Source organism: Rhea americana, unplaced genomic scaffold (assembly GCF_003343005.1).
Source record: "Rhea americana isolate MKP2758 unplaced genomic scaffold, rheAme1 scaffold_2, whole genome shotgun sequence".
NCBI classification, from domain to species: Eukaryota; Metazoa; Chordata; class Aves; order Rheiformes; family Rheidae; genus Rhea; species Rhea americana.
Genome location: NW_028186149.1, coordinates 8,699,568 through 8,717,877, shown reverse-complemented (window position 1 = coordinate 8,717,877; position 18,310 = coordinate 8,699,568). Strand labels below are relative to the sequence as shown.

Genomic DNA, 18,310 nt, shown 5'->3' with positions numbered 1-18,310 from the left:
CTGTGATAGAATTTGTCCCTATATAACTGTCACTGTCAATATGTTCCATACCAGTGATCAATCCCTTTCAATCTCACATAGAACTTGAAAGAAGTAAACTTGTGTAAGATTAAACCCCTTAAAAGAGCAAGACAATTAGTGAGTAGGAGACAGGCAAATATTTGTTAGTAAAACAGAATGAGTGTTGCTTAGTACTTTTTTGGAACAGCTTACTCTACATTACCCAGAAACTTGATATATACAAACCCAGAATGATGGCAACCAAAATAAAGGAGCCTTATCTATAAAACGATAGTATTAAATTACATCTACATCAGTGGTTTTATATAAGCTAATTTCAGTTGAAGTTAAATGTGCTAGATTTTCTACATACAACAATGCTTGAAAAGTTATAGCTGAACTTTAAAATCAAAAACAATGTTCTTTCTGTTTTAAATTTTATTGGTTGTGAAGGAAAGCTCCATGAAGAAAAATATTTTGAAAAAAGAACAAGTTATTTTTAGATTGTCGTTTTCAGTGCTCCAAGTCTACTCCCCATGTGAATTTGAGCAATTTCAGTATTTAAATATCTACAGAATTGCAGAGTCAAAATATAGAGAAGCCCTTTAAGTCCATTTAGTCTCTCTATGCCAACACAATAATTGTTCTCTAATGCACATTCATTATCATTTTGTCCAGTTTAATTTGAAAAGTCAGACTCAATCTACCACTTCCTTGTAAAACAATGAATGTGGGCCATTTTATAGTCTATTTAGGACCTAGTGCAGATTTTTCATGAACTTCTACAGGTTTTGATTCACAGCATACAGAACTGAAAATTGAAAAGATACATTTACAGATAAAGATGAGTATTTTGAGTTTTAGAGTAGAAAGAAAATATTCTCCATCACTTAAGACATATTTAGAGTCACTTAAATGTTGGGATTTTTTCTGTATGTATCTGGGTGTCTGTGCGTGTTATGTATGTGTGTGTATATATATACATATACATRTATATAAAATCACTTGTAAGGGATAAGGCACTATGTTTCATATAAAATGATGAGGTATAAAATGATGCCTAATTTTTGAGGGGTTTTKTACCATCAGGAAGTGTCCTGATTTTTAATACCTGATCTTGATTAGGAATTGATTGCTGACAGTTACCATCTGCTTCCAGTTTGCATACAAACTCCCAATTAGCTAAATTTCATACATGTTTTTCAAGGTAATTATGCTTATATTTTTTCAGAAGTGAGAAAATATTTGTCAGATATTATCTGAATGTTTTTAAAAGCACAGCAATCTCAGCTCCACTTGGTCTGCTCTCTARCATACTCAAAAAGAAGGTTATCAGTTTGGTTGATGAAAGATTATGGCCTTTGATTACCACTGCTCCAAAGTGCTCTGTTTACACTCAATTACAAACACACATAGTCAAACAATTGAAGTCTTTTTTTATAATTCTGTCAATCTTAAATTTCTCTCAGGCTAAATAGACCAAAGTATTATTCAACTTTCTATGTTCAACATTCCACATTAAATTAACTCTATTTGGTTTTATTCTAATTTTCCCAATAATTAAGTATGTACAGAGCTGCCCAGCCCTAAGTAGCAGAAGAAATGTTAGGGTTGGTGAATGGACCTTATTACCAAAGGATTTAACATTTGCAGAGCAACAGTATCATCACAACTCTCAAGTAAATCTAGTTATTCAAAAGTACTAAATGATTCTCTGGTCACTTAAATTCCTACCATGAAACACAAAACTGGGACAATTTAGAACATTACTCTTTGTTAAAAAAAAAAAAAAAAAATCCTGATGATTGCTCTTCACTGAGCAACGCCAACACAGCCTTAGACTGGTATCCTGCTCAGAGAAAAAAAGGGGATTCTTTTTAAACATCTCATTCTTAATTTTCCATCTTGTTATTTGAATACTATTGCACTGCTGCAACTGGTTAGCACTGCGCATCTGGCTGAATTGTCTTGGACTGGTATTTTCCCTAAACTATTGTGTATGTGTGTGATGGGTTTTTAAAAAAATATTGTATGCAAACTGAAACAATGCCCTATTGCAGGCTGCTACACACAATAATTAGTGAGAGCATATTTTTTTTTGATTTTGTTTTCAACGTCAAAAAGTGCTATTTTTAAAGTAAGCCACCGTGAAATTCTAGCTATGTTTTTACAACATTTTTCTTGTCTCTTAATCTCATAGGCCCAAACTTTACACTCAAGATGTTATCACATAAAAGCTCTAAATTTCAACCACTTTACACTACAGCTATTTTAAACTTACATTTATCAGGGAAGAACACAAATATAACTCAAATACTCTAATAAAAATAGTTTCACAGAAACWCAAAAGATAAATGTTCCATTCAGTAAAAGGTCAATTTTTCATAACTTTGGCTACAGAAGCTCTACTATTCAGCCAAATTTGATTCTAAAGCCAGAAGTTTCCTTGTTCTGCTTCTGCAGATCATAGTATTATGATTTTGCAAAGTCCATCAGATTAATGAGGGGCAAAAAGTCAATCTTTTCTCATAAAATTACCGAGACAATCCACCTCAATCACTGAATATTTTAACTTATAAATATTACCACTTACAACTTTCGCAACTGTAAGCATTTAGAGGAAAAAAAAAAGTAGGGGAGAGGGAAAGCAGTATTTCTTCCTTAAAAATAAACGAACACATAAATATTCTGAGCCCTAAAAATGCAAGCTCCTGGTTTGCTTTCTAGTAGGAAGTATCTGGAAAGCCCCTAGATCTGGTCAGCTGAGAATTTTCTTGCCATGGGGGAGCTCCCAGCCGATACCCAGCCAGCATTACTGGATCCTGCGCAGATACCATTTGACAACAGCACACGATGCATTAGGAGCTGGAAAGAAGTGGCCAGACCCCATTTCATACTTCTGAGGTCTCATATGCCTAGATTGCTCTAATTTATACTTGGGCTAATGCTGCCTTATATACAGCAGTTCAGCAAGGCTAAGTATAAATCCAGCGCATCAGAGGACCTGGATTTAGCTAAACGTAAAAGGTTCCAAAAGCTAAATCATAAATTAGTCCGGAACACTGGACTTCTTGTTTTTACCGTCTTGTAAGATTTTGGGAACCTTAAAACCTGGACAAAAGTAATCAGTCTTCAGAGCTGTCATCCTCTGTCTTATCCAGCACAACCAGGTGTCTTAGTCTATTCAAGMGCACAAAACCTCAGATATGTGCCTTCATCTGTTGGCTACTGGGAATTCTCATCTGTACATTAATTGCTTACTTTTCATTGCAAGTGCAAAATATTTGGCTGCAGACAGCAGGATTCTGCAGGATTTCCTGACAAATATGTGGAGTTCTCTCTCTTGTGTTTGTACAATCATATTTGAGACACAGGATTAACTGTCATCACATTTTCCAGCCAAAAAGCKAGAGAGATTTTGGGTTGATTGAAGAGGACACATGAGGAGAAGGAAAAAACATTTGGTGGAGGCTCTGTCTTCCTTTTGTTCCTCCATAATTTTCTATAAAAACACGGGAAGAAGTTTTGCACCTTTCTTTAGAACAGGTCTGGCATAATGTCGAACAGTACTCCCAGGCCATGTGTAAATTCAGCTCAAGATACACACTGTCATGCTTATTCTCTTAAGAAAGCAGTACAGTCTTTCTTGGAATAATGAAAACCTGTCTTCTGGTTTTCCAGGCACAGAGTTCTGTTACCTAGTAAAACTTGGGCTTTCTGACCTCTGTCAGTTTTATGGATTTTGCAGACACCCAGCTTCTCTCTGAATATATTCACTGCAGCGACTTTGATCTGGAGTTCCCAAGTTCAGTCACCATCAGAGATGGTGCTGACCTGTGATAYCAGCCTCTATGCAGAATTTCTCTTGACACGGCCATGTACACATGCATGAAAAGCATGTGTCTGTCACCTCCAACCCTCTTACTGCGAAGTCTCACTCACCAAAGCAGGATTCCCAACCCCATACCTTCATCTGCATTTGAACTACACACCTCATCTTGCAAATTGGAGCCTCTGTTAAATGTCCAATACTGGGTGACAATGACTACAGCCATATCCTCCTACTACAAAAGGCCAAGCCACCTAACCAAACATGCTTCTTGCTGCCTTATCCCTGCTTGATACCTTCTTCAAGCAAGCACTGCAAGCACTGCAATGTGGGATAGAGCACGTGCTGCTGCGCAGAGCACTGCAGCTGGATAAGAAGTCACAGCTGATTACCAAAAACTCTCTGTACAGGGCTCTTTACCTCATTGCTCAGATAAGTTCTTGTATACAAGTAGAGCTGCCATCATGATGTACCACTTCAAATTGGTTTTGTACCACAATTTGGGAATGTCTGACTTACACAGTAGGCACAGATATGCATAACAGTCATATTTAGATCAGTTCTTTTCTCTCCTTGATAGTGTTCCAACTTAAGATCCTAGTTTTACTTAACCAGACATTTCTACTGGAGAGAACTTTATTACCCATATGGCACCTTCAAGGACCATGACTCCTCCAGAAATTTTTAATACATAAGCCAAATTCTACTGACAGTTGTAATGGTAACAGGTCACATATTTGGGGTTTATTTTAAGACTGATGTTTGTTTAAAAAACTGAAGAATATATTTTGGATCATAAATATGCTCATTCCAAAAACTGTGAAGAGAGTAAGGAGAGTCAGATGTAAAAGTTTTACCCCTGCTTTGCATTGATTATATAATTTATCAAGAAATTTTTCCACAGGCCTACAACAGATGCTCTTCTGTTAGAGCCATGAAAAATCATTCGGGGCCAGGGTAAAGGCCTTGGGGGTGTGGTCCACATGCTTTAGCACATATATCCTCCGTCCTGGCCTGCAGATAGCACATCTGGTCCAGGCATGGATCTGATGGTTGGCCAAAATACAGGCTTACAATAATGCTCTTTTTTCAGCTTTAATGTAAGCCTGTTTTCTTGCCAAATTCAAATCCTGCCAAAATTTGGCCAAAGATGTTTGCTCAATTGTGCAATATCTTAAGTTTATATCCAACAACTCTTTGCAAAAACAATTGTATCGTGTTTTTAATGTTTACAGGCATTAACAATATTTAATTTTAAGTAGAATTTTACTGCTGACACTCTTGTGTTTTACAGTAAATTACCTTAGAGAGGGTTTTTCCATTAGCTCTTAGTGTCACGAGTCCTGCACAACACACTAAAGCACTGGAGCTAGAGAGACCAGAACTTGGAGGGATGATTCCATCTAGCAGACAATTCATTCCAGTTGGGTTGTTAAGACCAAAATGTTCCTAACAATGAAAAAATAAACAATCTCAGTTTCAAGCACAGACAGGCTCAGGCTTGCAATTATCTGATACTTAGAAAGAGAATCTTTGTGCAGAGTTGCTGGAACCAAGGACCTGCTTCTGGTGTCTCAAAAAAAAAAAAAAAAAAAAAAAAAAAAAAAAAAAAAAGTGAAATTTTCATTCTATCCCTTAAGAACAAAGCCAATGGTATGGATTCAGCCAAAGGTATGTCTGCAATTCCTGTACACAAATGTACATAAGCTGACAGAACTGTACCCCACAGACAACTTGGTATGGGCTAAATGCCCAAGAATTTACCAAGCTTCGTGGGTGGGTTCTGCAGTATTGGCTCAGCTCTGAGCTGCTGTAGTGACAAAGAATATGACAGCGGTTACCAATCTTTTTATAGTCTACTTTTGCCCTTTTCTCCTCTTCAGCTCCTCACTTAATGCATCCTAAAGAGCTTGAGGTCCACTTCATGCTTCACTTCTCACACTGGCATGCCGTATTAGGGAGCCATTTTAGGCTGATGGGGAACCAGTGGCCATGAAGCCGTGTTCAAAGCCAAATTCCTGAAGCACCCACAGAACTGGCACAATGGTACTTGAAGGCACCGAGAAAATCACAGCGGTACTTGTAGGAAGGTATGCTTTAGGAGGCACAAAGACATACTTACCAGCAGTGATGGTATTTGGCCTGCTATTTTTAGAATAAAGTTTGAAACRTTGTTACACGCACTATAAATATCACAAATAATTTAATCCAGAACATTTAATCCAGAAACCTTAAATCCTCAAGCATGTATTCTTTTAATCAGTCTTTATTTGCTTTGCGTTTTCATTCATCATAATTTTAATATAAAATTCTCTCTCATGTTAGTTTTAAGTAAACATACAGTACTTATCAAAAAATCTTTGAATATATATGGGCAGTACATGAACAGCTACATTCTGATCCAGATTTATACATCAATAAACTATGTAAAAATGTCAACAATCAGAAAAACAGCATTGCTTCTATACAAAAATGCCCACCTTCAAAAGATTTCTACTACTTTTCCTGAAACAGCTTCAATCATAAATAACACCAGCAGAAATCAACAAACACAATGACCCTCCTCTGACATCTACCATTCTATTATCACTTCATATTATTTTAAATTTCCCTTTCTACAAATACAAGGAACTTTGTATCCTGCCCATGCCCCTTTATGAAGAACACTAGACAGGCTTGTTCAAAAACAGAAAACGTTCAAGCAACCAGAAACTGATCCAGTTTCTGGATTGTCTTGAATGTGAATCAGCTTGCAAACTTATCACGCGATGTTTAAATAGAAAATGTACTTCAGTTTCAAAAATGAAAATGKACCTTGCCAAGTTCTGCAATAGTTCTGTCCCGAAAGGATAGCATGTTCAGCTTAATATAAACAGATTATCCTGCTGGACCCTCTGAGTACTTGTATTTCAGTGTTTCTTAAGTCTGTAACATTTATGCTTATTTTCTGCCAGTATTAGAGTCTGAAAACCTGCTTTGCCAATTAACCTTCAAGTATAAAGTCCTGTCTTTAGGAAACAAATCTCAGTAGCGCACTGCAAAGTAAGTGAATTGGTCATGCTAGCCTTAATATAAGAAAGCATATAGTTTAAATATATCAGTTTAGGAACTGCAGATTGTAATAAAGTGATTTGTGACACTGGTTATTCCAAATATTGTATTTGAGGACATCAGTGCCAGGTCTGAGGCTGGTTTTGATGGCTGTCTGCAGTGCTTATCTATTGGATCATGCTGTGAGATGACCTAGACGGTCTATCCAGAGGTAAGCTTCATGTGCTTTAAGACACATYTACCCACAAGGTGGGCTGGCTATAGTGACCTGATCCTGGCCTTGTCATCACTGTTTATGCCATCTGTCCTTCCAAAAATGTCATAGGATTCCAAAAATGTCATATCAGGTTGAGAAGACACCATGCTTTCTTCCTAGAAGGGCCATGAATCACCTGCAATGGGCAAGCGGGATTTATGGGGAGCCTCTGCTCTGCGTTCCAGGCCAATATGGACACAGAGCCCTGGCTTTCCTGGGCTGTTCAGGCTCCAAGCCAGTCCAGAGCCAGGCGGGTTCGCAGAGGAGAAGATAAAGCTCAAACGAGCAGACAGAGAAAAGGCTGTCTGGTAAGTGCTCCAGCCCTTACCGTAAGCACRCTGTTTTAACTGACTTTGGAAATTTTGAAAATCCCATTCAAATTCCACACACTGAAAACCTGGATAAGCAACAGCTCRTACTGGAATGTTCCTTCTGTGTGATGTCTGTTTTTTACATTTTCTTTTGCCTACTGCATGAGTCAGCTTTGCTCAGTTGTGCACTAGTTGCATGTTTCGAGCACAAATAAAAATTAATTCTGTATTTTAAAACACTTCCATAGGAGAAAAGGAACGAAGATAGCATCTTCATTTCCTGACAGCCAAGCATCTAAACCTTTATAAAGGAAATTGTTATTACCTGAATTTATTGAGAAGCATTTTTTAAACTCTAAAATACAGAAATGTCATTATGATAATTAGTTTGATCAAGATTTTATTAAGTAAGCAGATTATTCAGTATCAATTTATGTAATAAATATAAAATGAACACAGTGCTCTACAAATATTTTAAAACAAAATCAACTATATCTCATTTTCAAATTTTAAGATATAAATACCTAACTTTAGAGTTAAGAGAAAGTCACAAAATGCAGGGGAATATTTTCAGGGTGAATAAATATTATGCTTGTTGTATTTTACTTCTACATTAATTTCTTAAGTTAAATGGATTTGGCTTACCTGAATACCTTTCAGTCCACATAGAAAGTAGTTATGCCACAGAGGTTTGGTTTTGTTAATCTGAATGTTATTAGCACTGGTACTGAAATCCCTGCAAAAACAGAAATACCTTAAGACTTTAACTTGTCAGTAAATTTAGTTAGAAAAACGTGGCTTATTACTGCCATCTGCTGATGAACAGAAATAACTTGACGTTGACAATCACTTTTTTTTCTATTAAATATTTACTAGTTTTTTCCCTATAGCTCTTCTTTATTAATAAATTATATAACAATTTTTAAATAAAAGCGTAACTTATAGATAAGCTTTGCTTAAGTTACAGAATTTATTAAACAAATTCAGAAACTAAAGCTGCCCCTTAGCATTCTTAATCAAGGTAGCACGTCTTCCATCACAAGTCTATACGCCTTCTTCAATCCCTCAGCGAAGTGAAAAATCTAAATAATCACAGTTGTCAAACTTAGAATAGTGATAAATGTACTTCAAGCTTTCTTCTAATTCCTGCTCAGAAATTCATCTTCATTACCCTTTGCCTGAATAGCAGTTCATTAAAACAGGCCTAAATATATGTTTTCATGTATGTTTTCAGGGTACAATTCAAATACAAGATTATCTATTTCATCCAGGATAATTCTGATAATGGCTTACCTATTCCAACTTTATTTCAAAACAATAAAAACAGCAAATCTAAATGTTCTTAAAGAAACTAATGCTACAGATACATGCTGTCAAAACATGCATGGATGTGCAGAGACCTCAGACGGGCATGCATCAATCCTCAAGAAGCACAGTCTGTTTAGAAGTCTATACTATTAAACTCCCAATAACTATGTCTATCTGATGTCAATACAGTAGATGCCCAATCCAGAAAGAGCTAAGGCACCGAGAATGTCAGGAAAAGCTAATGAAAATTATTCAACTTGCAGGCTAAGTTGTGCTTTAAAGAGCACAATGTGTCACGCAATGCGGTATGAAAAGGGGCAGCTGGAATCCTTGGAAATATTTAGGCCCAATGGAAAGAAAAATAAAGTATTCTCTTCCCTATGAAGAAACAGTTACACTAATATAAAGCACCTTTACAGTGATATAACTGTCTTCTMTTATGTCTGAAACCTTTACTTTATCCTGGTACAGTTAAAGGCTGCAATTTTTGAGATTATGCAAACCTGAAGTCTGATAACCACAGTAAAAGGGGACCTCCAGTTCTGCCTCCTCTTTATCTGGTCTAATGCTAGCTAAACCATAGTGAGCTACCCCACTTACATTATCAGTCCAGAAACTACTGCTAGGTCAACATGATATGACAGACTTCACATTTCAAATATCAACTTAGAATTACCATTTTTTCACTTAGATATTCAATTTTAACATTAATTGCAGTGCAGGAAATATCAGAGATTGCTATACAGTTTAAGGTATAATTTGCTGTCATTTCAATTTCAGAAAATAGTGCCACTTATGGGACATTATCAACAATGCAGCATCAATGAATTGCAGAGTTAGTACTGAGAAATTATTGGTTTATAGAGCAACACAAAAGCAAGTACTGAGATTGCAATATGAGGAAAGTTCAGGAATACCAACAAATTCTTTGAGTTTGAGATCTATGAGTCTTTGGAACAATCTCCCAGAGGATATAACAAAATCTTTTGCTTACAACATTTGAATATGATCAGAAAACAGAAGTACTGGCAAGATAGAAAACATTTTTTTTTAATTATGAGGAATAAAAAAATTTGTGTTTGCTTATGCTTGTTTTCCACGATAATCCTAAATTATTATTGTAAAAAAAGCAAGGATAATCACAATCAATGTTTAAAAGTGATTAATAGGAGATCAATCTTAAGTCCCTCCAAAAAGCTTTCTAGACTATTTCATCTGCATCCTTCTTTTTATAGAATCAGACAAAGGAAAAACTAAATGAACAGTACGACATATACTGTGGTTACATTTGCTGGTTGCTTGTGATAAAGGGAAACAATGACTTCTTATAAGGTATTTTACTTGTTTCTGCAATCTTCTCACACAGAAAAGGAAAGAAAAKTTGGCTTTGGTTTCACGTGGACATACTTCATAGAAACACAGGATGTTAGAGTGGCAAGGTCCCCTGAATCCTTAAGTCCAGCTTTTTGTTATCACATTCAAGTTATTATAAAAACCCTTTCCTAAATGCCTAAACTTCATCTTAAATTAGCAAAGCTTAAATCTTATCTTTGTTCCTCCTATGGGAAGGCAGGCAGTTTGATATAAGAACATTGTAATAAAATAAATGAAAAATATTAAATAGCCTGATACTGTCTTTTTTCAGCCTTTCTATTTTAAGGGATTACAGGGAAAGCTTGCCCCATCTCCACTGCTACATGTAAGCATTCTAATTCACCTGGAAAATTAAAGAGTGGAGTTTTTTCATGCTTGAATAGTATTTAATCCTTATTTGGGAGATCAATTTGGCTGGCCAATTTGGCCAGGTATCGTCCTGTCAATCTGTTAGCTTATCTGTTGCAGTCCTCTGTTAAAGATCTGATTTTTTAAAAAGACTTTCAGGTTGTGCCATGAGATGGAAAAATCATTGGTAACTATTGTCCTGTGGTATTTCTGAAAGCATTTTGAGAAGTATCATGTCAGATACTGTCTATGCATGTATTTCTCAATTACAAAGATGTTTTGTGAGAGGAGGTACTGGGAACTTCAAGAGGTTGCAACTTCTGAATAGCATTTCAGCCCAAATAACACACACATAAAAGCATCTAATCAACTCGGAATTTATGATGAAAAACACAACAGTGGTTTTTTGCAACCTGTTCTCTGTTCCGTTTTTCTGAAAAGTTAACATGAACTATCCGGGTGGAAGAGGGCAATATTCCAGTTAACAAAGCAAGAATGAAATAGGAAATAGTGATTCTACGGAGGCTTATGGTTAGCCCTTGTTAGCCAAAGGTCTGTATATATATGCATTCACCACAGGCATAAATCTACCAGCGTGACAAGCTGGAAAAAAAAGATATACTGTCAACAATTGTTTGTTATGTGGAGTAACATCCAAAGTGTTGAAAAATACTTCTTTGTTATGAAATTATGGGCATGTTTTAGCTTTCTTTTTAAGCAACAATGTCTCAATGAAACAGAGATGCTGAATGTCATACTCTGAGAGCTCTTCTTAGTTTATGGTTTAAACTGTATGTTTTCAAACTGAAACTAAGGCAGATGTAAAAATTTAGTGACTGTTCATTTTGAATTCAAAGGCTATAATTCTAGATTTGGAATGAACTGTATTTACTTCAGCAGAAGGTCATTTTGATTCTTATGTAACGTGCTAAAGCCCAAAGACCAAGTAAATACGTTTATGTTTTGGTTACTGTTTTATTTAATATCCATTATAACAACTTTTCCTGATCAAAGTTATTATAATTTTGGAACTTTCTCCTCCTGCAGAATAGTTTTGCTATACTGTTTAGCCACGTTGCAGATTACTATTACGGAAAGGGAAAGGTCCCACCCACTTTCATTTCCTTTACTCAGCTCACTGCTGCATGCTCCCATTGCTTACTCTGAGCCAGCTTTGGTGCTGAGCACATGGCAAACCATTCACTAAAATGATAGAAAATTAAGCAAGCAAAAAAAAAAAAAAAGGTGATTAGTGTACATTACCTTAATGCTACACAGGTAATATACCTGGTAAAAGGCAGAGAGTGGATCAGGGCTAGAAGCAGGGCTGAGAGGGCGGGGAGAACAAGGGTAAAAGGGAAGAGAAGCAAGCCATCCCTTTGGCAGTGGCAAACTTTTAATTCAGCTCAGCCAATTTGTGACAACATACTCCATACAGTGAATGAAAAGCATTTATGTATTTATACTCACCAGGGAAGTGAAAATTCCTTGTAATTGTCTCAGTTGCAGGCAGCAGCTCAGAACATGTTTTTATAACATTTGAGGTTTCACCAGGAGTACGTGCTTAAGTAATTTCCACTCTTGGCAATATGCTCCTCTCCCCGTACTGCAGTGCACTGTGCTTTCAGGGAATAGTTTGCCATTGGCTTAAACCAACTAAGTTTGTGCTGATTCTGATTTTTGCAAAAAACTGCAAAAGTTCAGTTGGTTGAGTGACCTGATCTGAACTGCCATGCAACCACATATGCAACAAATATCAGTACATCATGAGGAAGGAGGTAGAAAAATGTGGGTGTAGTTGAAGCTAACTGCAGGATTATTTCCCTCCGTTAAGCACTTTTTAAGTTTTAGGGCTCCTCAGTATGAGAAAGACATTGGCAAAATTGCTGTGAGCCCAGTAAAGGGCTATTAAGGTGGTTACAAGGTCAGAGCACATACACATAAAAGGAGAGGCTGGGAGAGCTAGTTTTGTCCAGCCTGGAGAAGAGAAGTATACAGTAGGATCTAATTCCTGTCTTTGACCTCCTATCATGTGTCTATAGATAAAATGAAGCCAGACTCTTCTCAGAGGTACCCCAGAAAGGACAAGAGGCAACAGACACAAGCTGCAACAAGGAAAATTCCAATTAAACATGAGGAAAATATTCTTCACAATGAGGTGGCCAAACTACAGAACAGGTTACTCATGGTAATGGAATTTCCATCCTTGGAGTTATTCAAAACTTGACTAGATAAGGCCTTGAGCACCCTTCTCTATCTTTGAAGTTAGCCYTGGATTGGACCAGATGATCTGCAAATGTCCCTTCCAACATAAATTATTTTATGCTTCTGTGAACAAGCAGTTGTGGGAGGAAGTGGGAAACAGAGGCAATACAGACTCTTTGAGCTAGGGTTGATGCTAAAGCCTTTGTGCTGTGCAAATACAGCCCCAGGTTCTCTAGAGCAAGGGAGTATTAGCTTACATGCGCAGTTACTGATTACAAAACATTTCACTCCCTTCTGCAGGAGGACCTGAACTGCTCCCAGTTGAGGGGTTCCATCAGGAAAGATGAGCTAAAAGAGGGGGGAAAGGATTGCACTTCTAGAAGGATTGAAAAATCAGAGGTTTCACAACAGAAATCCAAACAAAGAGGTGGGAGACAGGAACAGTGGACCTAGTGCTCTAAACTAATATGTATTTAGAGTCAACGGGATCCCATCTGCTTATATCATTCATTTTACACAAATAAAACTCCAGTAACATCTTACAATGGAGATTTGTCAGATTTCTGAAAAGTTAATCTGAATTTCAACTGCATAAAGAGGTTCTTAAAAATCAATGAATAAACAAAACTATTACTTACGAGTATGAAGAATTTGTATTGGCCAGTTGCACAACTTGTGTTCTCACAGGTTCTACTGCAATCAGTATATCTTGTTCTATAGCCATAGGGAGCACAGCATAACCACAGTAGTCTATATGTTCTCCTACAAAAGAAACAGACAATTAACAACATTTTGGAGTAGTTCTTTCTAGAATAGTAGTACTAGGAATTCTACAGGAGCTCAGTTGTTTCCTATCATAGACAGTTTCAGAATATACAGTCCCAACTTTTATTATTTAAGCCCCACTTAGTAGTTTTCCTCCATTTCATATTAATGCACAGAATATTTTTATTTTTTCTTATTTCTTTAGTCATTTGATCTATTGCCTTTCTCTACTGTTTATAACACTGGCTTATTATTTAAAAAAAAAGCACTACGTAGGTTATTCAWACTACTACATTATTTGTATGGTGTTATGTCAGTACAAAAAAATAGATCAAATCAATCACATTTGAATGATGGCTGGAARAAATAAAGGCAATAGGTGACTCCTTATTATGTGACTTCCTCTGCCAGTCTGGATGATTCATTAGCCACTACTTTAGGCTTGTAGAGGAAATTTTTTTGCATGTAATTTCTGAATCTTTTTCCAGTAAAATAGTATTATATTTAAATAATCATTAACACAGTTACACACAAGATGCAAAACAATTTTCAAATATAAAATAGATGTAGCAAATATCCTCTCTCTGAGTAGATAGCATATGCTATCTACTTTAATTAATCTACATAACATGTTCACAGAACACGAAGATAAAAATTATCATTATTTGCACAGTGACTAATTAATTTTTAAATCTCTTTTCTGGGATCCTGTTACTGATAATGTCATCAAATGGGTTACATTACTCTATAAATATACAAGGAATTGAGCTCTAGGGAGAACACAATCATAATGTGGATAGAGAAATCTCAAAAACAAAGCTGCCAGAGAAATACACGTTAAGTCCTAAATGAATACAAATTGTGTCTTGCCAGGCAGCCAGTGGATCACATCTCTATGGCAGAGTAAGAAAGAGAAGATCATCGTAGAGTCATTTCATGTTTCATCAAATGCATTGTTTCGTGGCTAGCTATACCTGGTAACTTAAATTACAGTGGATAAGAAAAAAAATGATTTCACGACGGCATCTTACTAATGCTTATAGATCCACTGTCCATTAATTACTTTAGACTAGATTTCCAAGGCCTTTAAAAAAATTGCATCCAAACATAAGCAAGCAAGTTACTCAAGTTTTCAAAATTGTCACTGTTCTGTATAAACACATTTCCCTAAACCGGGGTTTGTACAGTTCTATTTGTAATGATATGCAGTGAAACCCAATACAGTATTATCTTCTCTTTCCCATTTAGGACTTTCGATCAATCACAAGCAACTTTTCTGGAAAAAAAAAACAGAATAAAAAAAAGACAAACATTATTTTAAATTCTGTATTTTAAACTACCAAATTCCCATGATGGCAGATAAAGTAAAATAACACAAGATTAATACTCCTCTTTTACCTATTAAATTGACTCGCCCTGGTGCACGAGCATAAAACTTGGGAGTCGACCCAAATTTTGATGCAAACATCTCCTTCAGCTTCAGCAATCTGAAAGGCAGGTTGGAAAACTTTAGAATTAATATATTCTGATAAAAGACAGGAAACCTGTAGTCTAAAATGTATTCTTAAAGTAAATTAAACTTTTTGATGTACATGGAATTTTATTTGTTACATAAGGAGCTACATTAAGATGCTTATTTTTGCTATAAGGAGGAAAAGACACTATTTAGAATACACTAGTTAATAAGAAGTTTGTTTTAAAATCAAGTAATCATAAAATCAGGAGTCAGACATCCAAAAGCAACTAGTATTTGTATGTCTCTTTAAAAAGGATGAAAGAGCCCTAATTTTATGCGAATCCCCAGCCTAGATTGGTTCTAGCCAGCAGCAGAGTAGGCAACAGCCTGGAGTTACAAAGTACCAGAGCCTCCACCTACTTTGCAAGTGCCAGAGCTCTGTAACCTGCTTGCTGTTGCCGCTGAGGAAGAGGTTAGGCAGTGTGGACCAATGGCTCTTTTGGGGCACTGGGGTTTGGAGGCAGCTACAAGTCACCATCCTCTGCTCCCATGCATCCGGTGGGAGCAGGATGAGCAAAATACATCTATATCCRTATCTTCCTTCAGCCACCTTTCCTTTTTCCAACCCGTGCAGTAGCTGCAAGTACTTGGCTCCTCATGCCAAGGCACCAAAGGTCCATTTTGCCCATATTGCAGAAATAACCCATCTCTGGAAATCATGGCATTTTTCTGTGTCACAAGACCGAGTAGAAAACTGAAGCATTAAAAAATGTTGTCAAAGTTTTCAGAAGTGTAGTTGTTCTCTCCCAGATATTTTAGAACATGTTAAAACTTGGCATTATAGAATTGGTAAGGTTGGAAGAGACCTCTGGAGATCATCTTGCCCAACCCTCAAACAAGTGGCCCATATGGGGATTGAACCCGCAACCTTAGCATTATGAGCACAACACTCTAACCAACTTAGCTAAAACATTTAGCCTAAACTTCAAAAATCGGAGAAAGAATATGGGAAAAGGAGAAAGGAAAGAATAGACGTAACGTATGGGGTTTTTTTTTTTCCATCTCTCTTGCATCTTCAGGAGAATTTTCATGTACTTTACAGATAGTAATAATTTAAACCTTGCAAGATCTATGTGAGGCACGTACAATTCTTCTCATTTTACAGGCAAGGAAATAGAGGCACACAGATTCTAAATATTCCAGGTTCAGCAAATAAATTCCTAGAGAGTGTGTAGTGCTGACTCACTATCTGGTGCTCTAAACATTGAATGCCTTCCTTGTGTGACTTAAGCTACAAAATATATACGTCTAATAAGAAATGGCTTCTTTTTCTTGTCCACAATTGTACTTTACCTGTTTAGTTGGACGTGGCATGAAATCGTGGCATGAAAGATTTTGGTAGGAAGGACCTTTGCGGGTCATCTATTCCAAACAACTGGTCAAAACAGGGCTAACTTCAAAGTTAGATCAGACTGCTCAGGGCCTGAGCAAATTGATTTTCTTCTAGGTTTTGACTTTTGCAATTTCTGTATCAAACTTTACACCATTTTGTATAAAAACATCTACAGAGAACTAAAATTTCAAAACTTGCATTATTCCTGTGACTTATTTAGACGGTGTTTTCTGTACAGTTTCACAGCAACTGTTCCCAGAAAGTTCTTCAAATTTTCCGTTGAGGTTATACACATGCCACTGAAAGTTCTAATAGATATAAAAGATCTAGCATATTCCTTTATTTCATAAGAATGTAAAGATATCTAACTTCCACCCTGTGTTTGCAATGTAGGGATGCTTCTGAGTGTCATGAAGCAACAGTGAGTAAATAGAGACTGAGAATCAGAGTTGAAGCCACTGAGAGATGAGAGATTTGCTACCAATTCACTACAGATCATCTTTAAAGCAATTTAGGTTACACACTAACCCATTAACGTTCATTAATGGAAGCAGCAGAAGATGAACAAGCAATAAAAAGGCAAGCAAAATAATCTTTAAAAATAGGTCTTATACTATTTCACCAGCATACTCTGGTGGCTTTCAAACATGCATCCAATTAAACGTTTTTTTAGGTTTTTTTTTAGCCTAACAGCAAAACGCTAGTCACAGGAACCCTGCTAAGGTTTCTATGGTTAGTCTAAAACTAGAAATGGAAGCTTAGTTAATACAAAGTGTAAGATGACAGCAATAAAAAACAGATGTTACCAAATTTCACAGTCAATTATTTAGTTTGTACTTCTTTGTATGAGCTGCATTATTGTCCAACTACACACATTCAAACGTTTTGTAATATTTCTCTAGAAGGAAAACTACAAAATATTATTTGCTGTGAAATTCTTTAACAGATCTTTCTGTACTTCTCCATCTTGGAGCCCAGTAACGAAACTGTATTGTCTCTTAATTTCCTCATAACTGCCCCTCGTATTGACTAGTTTATCACTCTTCCAATTAGCAGCAGCAATTTCTGCCATTTCATTTTACAGTCCTTTTTCTAGACCACACTAATGATGATATTACAGTCCGTGGGGATGTCTGTTGGCAGATTCTAGAAGCAATGTTAACTTTATTCCTTTTTGTGCCACTTGTTTCACAGCTATTTTTACAGTGGTGTTGGTACCAAGAGACCAAGAACAAACAGATCAGTCATGGGGGCATGTTTATCCAAGTGCTGACTAATTTCTTTGCTTAATGTGGGTTTTACAAGCAAGCCTGGCGAAAGGCTATTTACAGGCTACAAAGGCTACATCAAAGAGGGTTGTCTGAAGCATTAAGCAACTGCATCTCTCACAAGTTCGCACATCCAAGTCCAGGAAGGCATCTGAGTCCCCATCCTTTCCGTGGGGCTCRAAATGCAGTGCGATCTGATTTAAGTAGCAAGAGTTTAGAAAAGTGACCCRTCTCCAGCGCTAACGCAGGTGGGAGGCTTCGTCCGGACAATCCGTCCGCAGCGTCGCGACGCAGCGAGGGGCAGCTCTACGGGGCGAAAAGCCCGCGCTGGCGGACACAGCAGCGGCCCCGCCGCGGGCCACGCGGGACAGAGGCCGCTCAGCACCCCGCGGCTCTGGGGAGCGGCGCTGGCGGGGGCAGCAGCAGCGGGTACCTGGCCGCCCCGCTGCGGGGGCCCTGGGCGAGGGGCGTCCGGGCCCCGCGCCCGCTCGCGCTCGGCCGCAGAGGGGCCACGCTGGCGGCAGGAGCTGCCGGGGCCTCCTGCGGCCGCTTAAACCGCGGGAGAAGCCGACGCGCCTCAAAGCGCCTCAAAGCGCCACCCCGCTGCCTCGGCCTGCGGGTAAAGCGCGGCGCCCGCCGTGGGCCCCCGGCGCCCCCCTCCCCCGGCAGGAGACGGCGGGGCCGCGCCGCGGGGCCGGGCCGGGGAGCGACCCACCCACCTGGGCTGCTCCGCCAGCTGGACGGGG

The 18,310-nt window shown here is 37.8% G+C and overlaps 1 protein-coding gene across 1 annotated transcript in view; it reads right to left on the bottom strand.

The window, feature by feature from the left end:
• Positions 1-18,310, bottom strand: part of GALK2 (galactokinase 2) — a 50,314-nt gene that overhangs the window by 30,993 nt on the left and 1,011 nt on the right. Inside the window, exons 2-5 of the mRNA XM_085303432.1 lie at positions 14,846-14,934; positions 13,321-13,444; positions 8,093-8,183; positions 5,132-5,278 (exon numbers count right to left, since the gene is read on the bottom strand). Of these exons, the coding sequence (XP_085159558.1) occupies positions 5,132-5,278; positions 8,093-8,183; positions 13,321-13,444; positions 14,846-14,915 (432 nt within the window). The 5' untranslated portion in view covers positions 14,916-14,934. The remainder of the gene's footprint in view (positions 1-5,131; positions 5,279-8,092; positions 8,184-13,320; positions 13,445-14,845; positions 14,935-18,310) is intronic.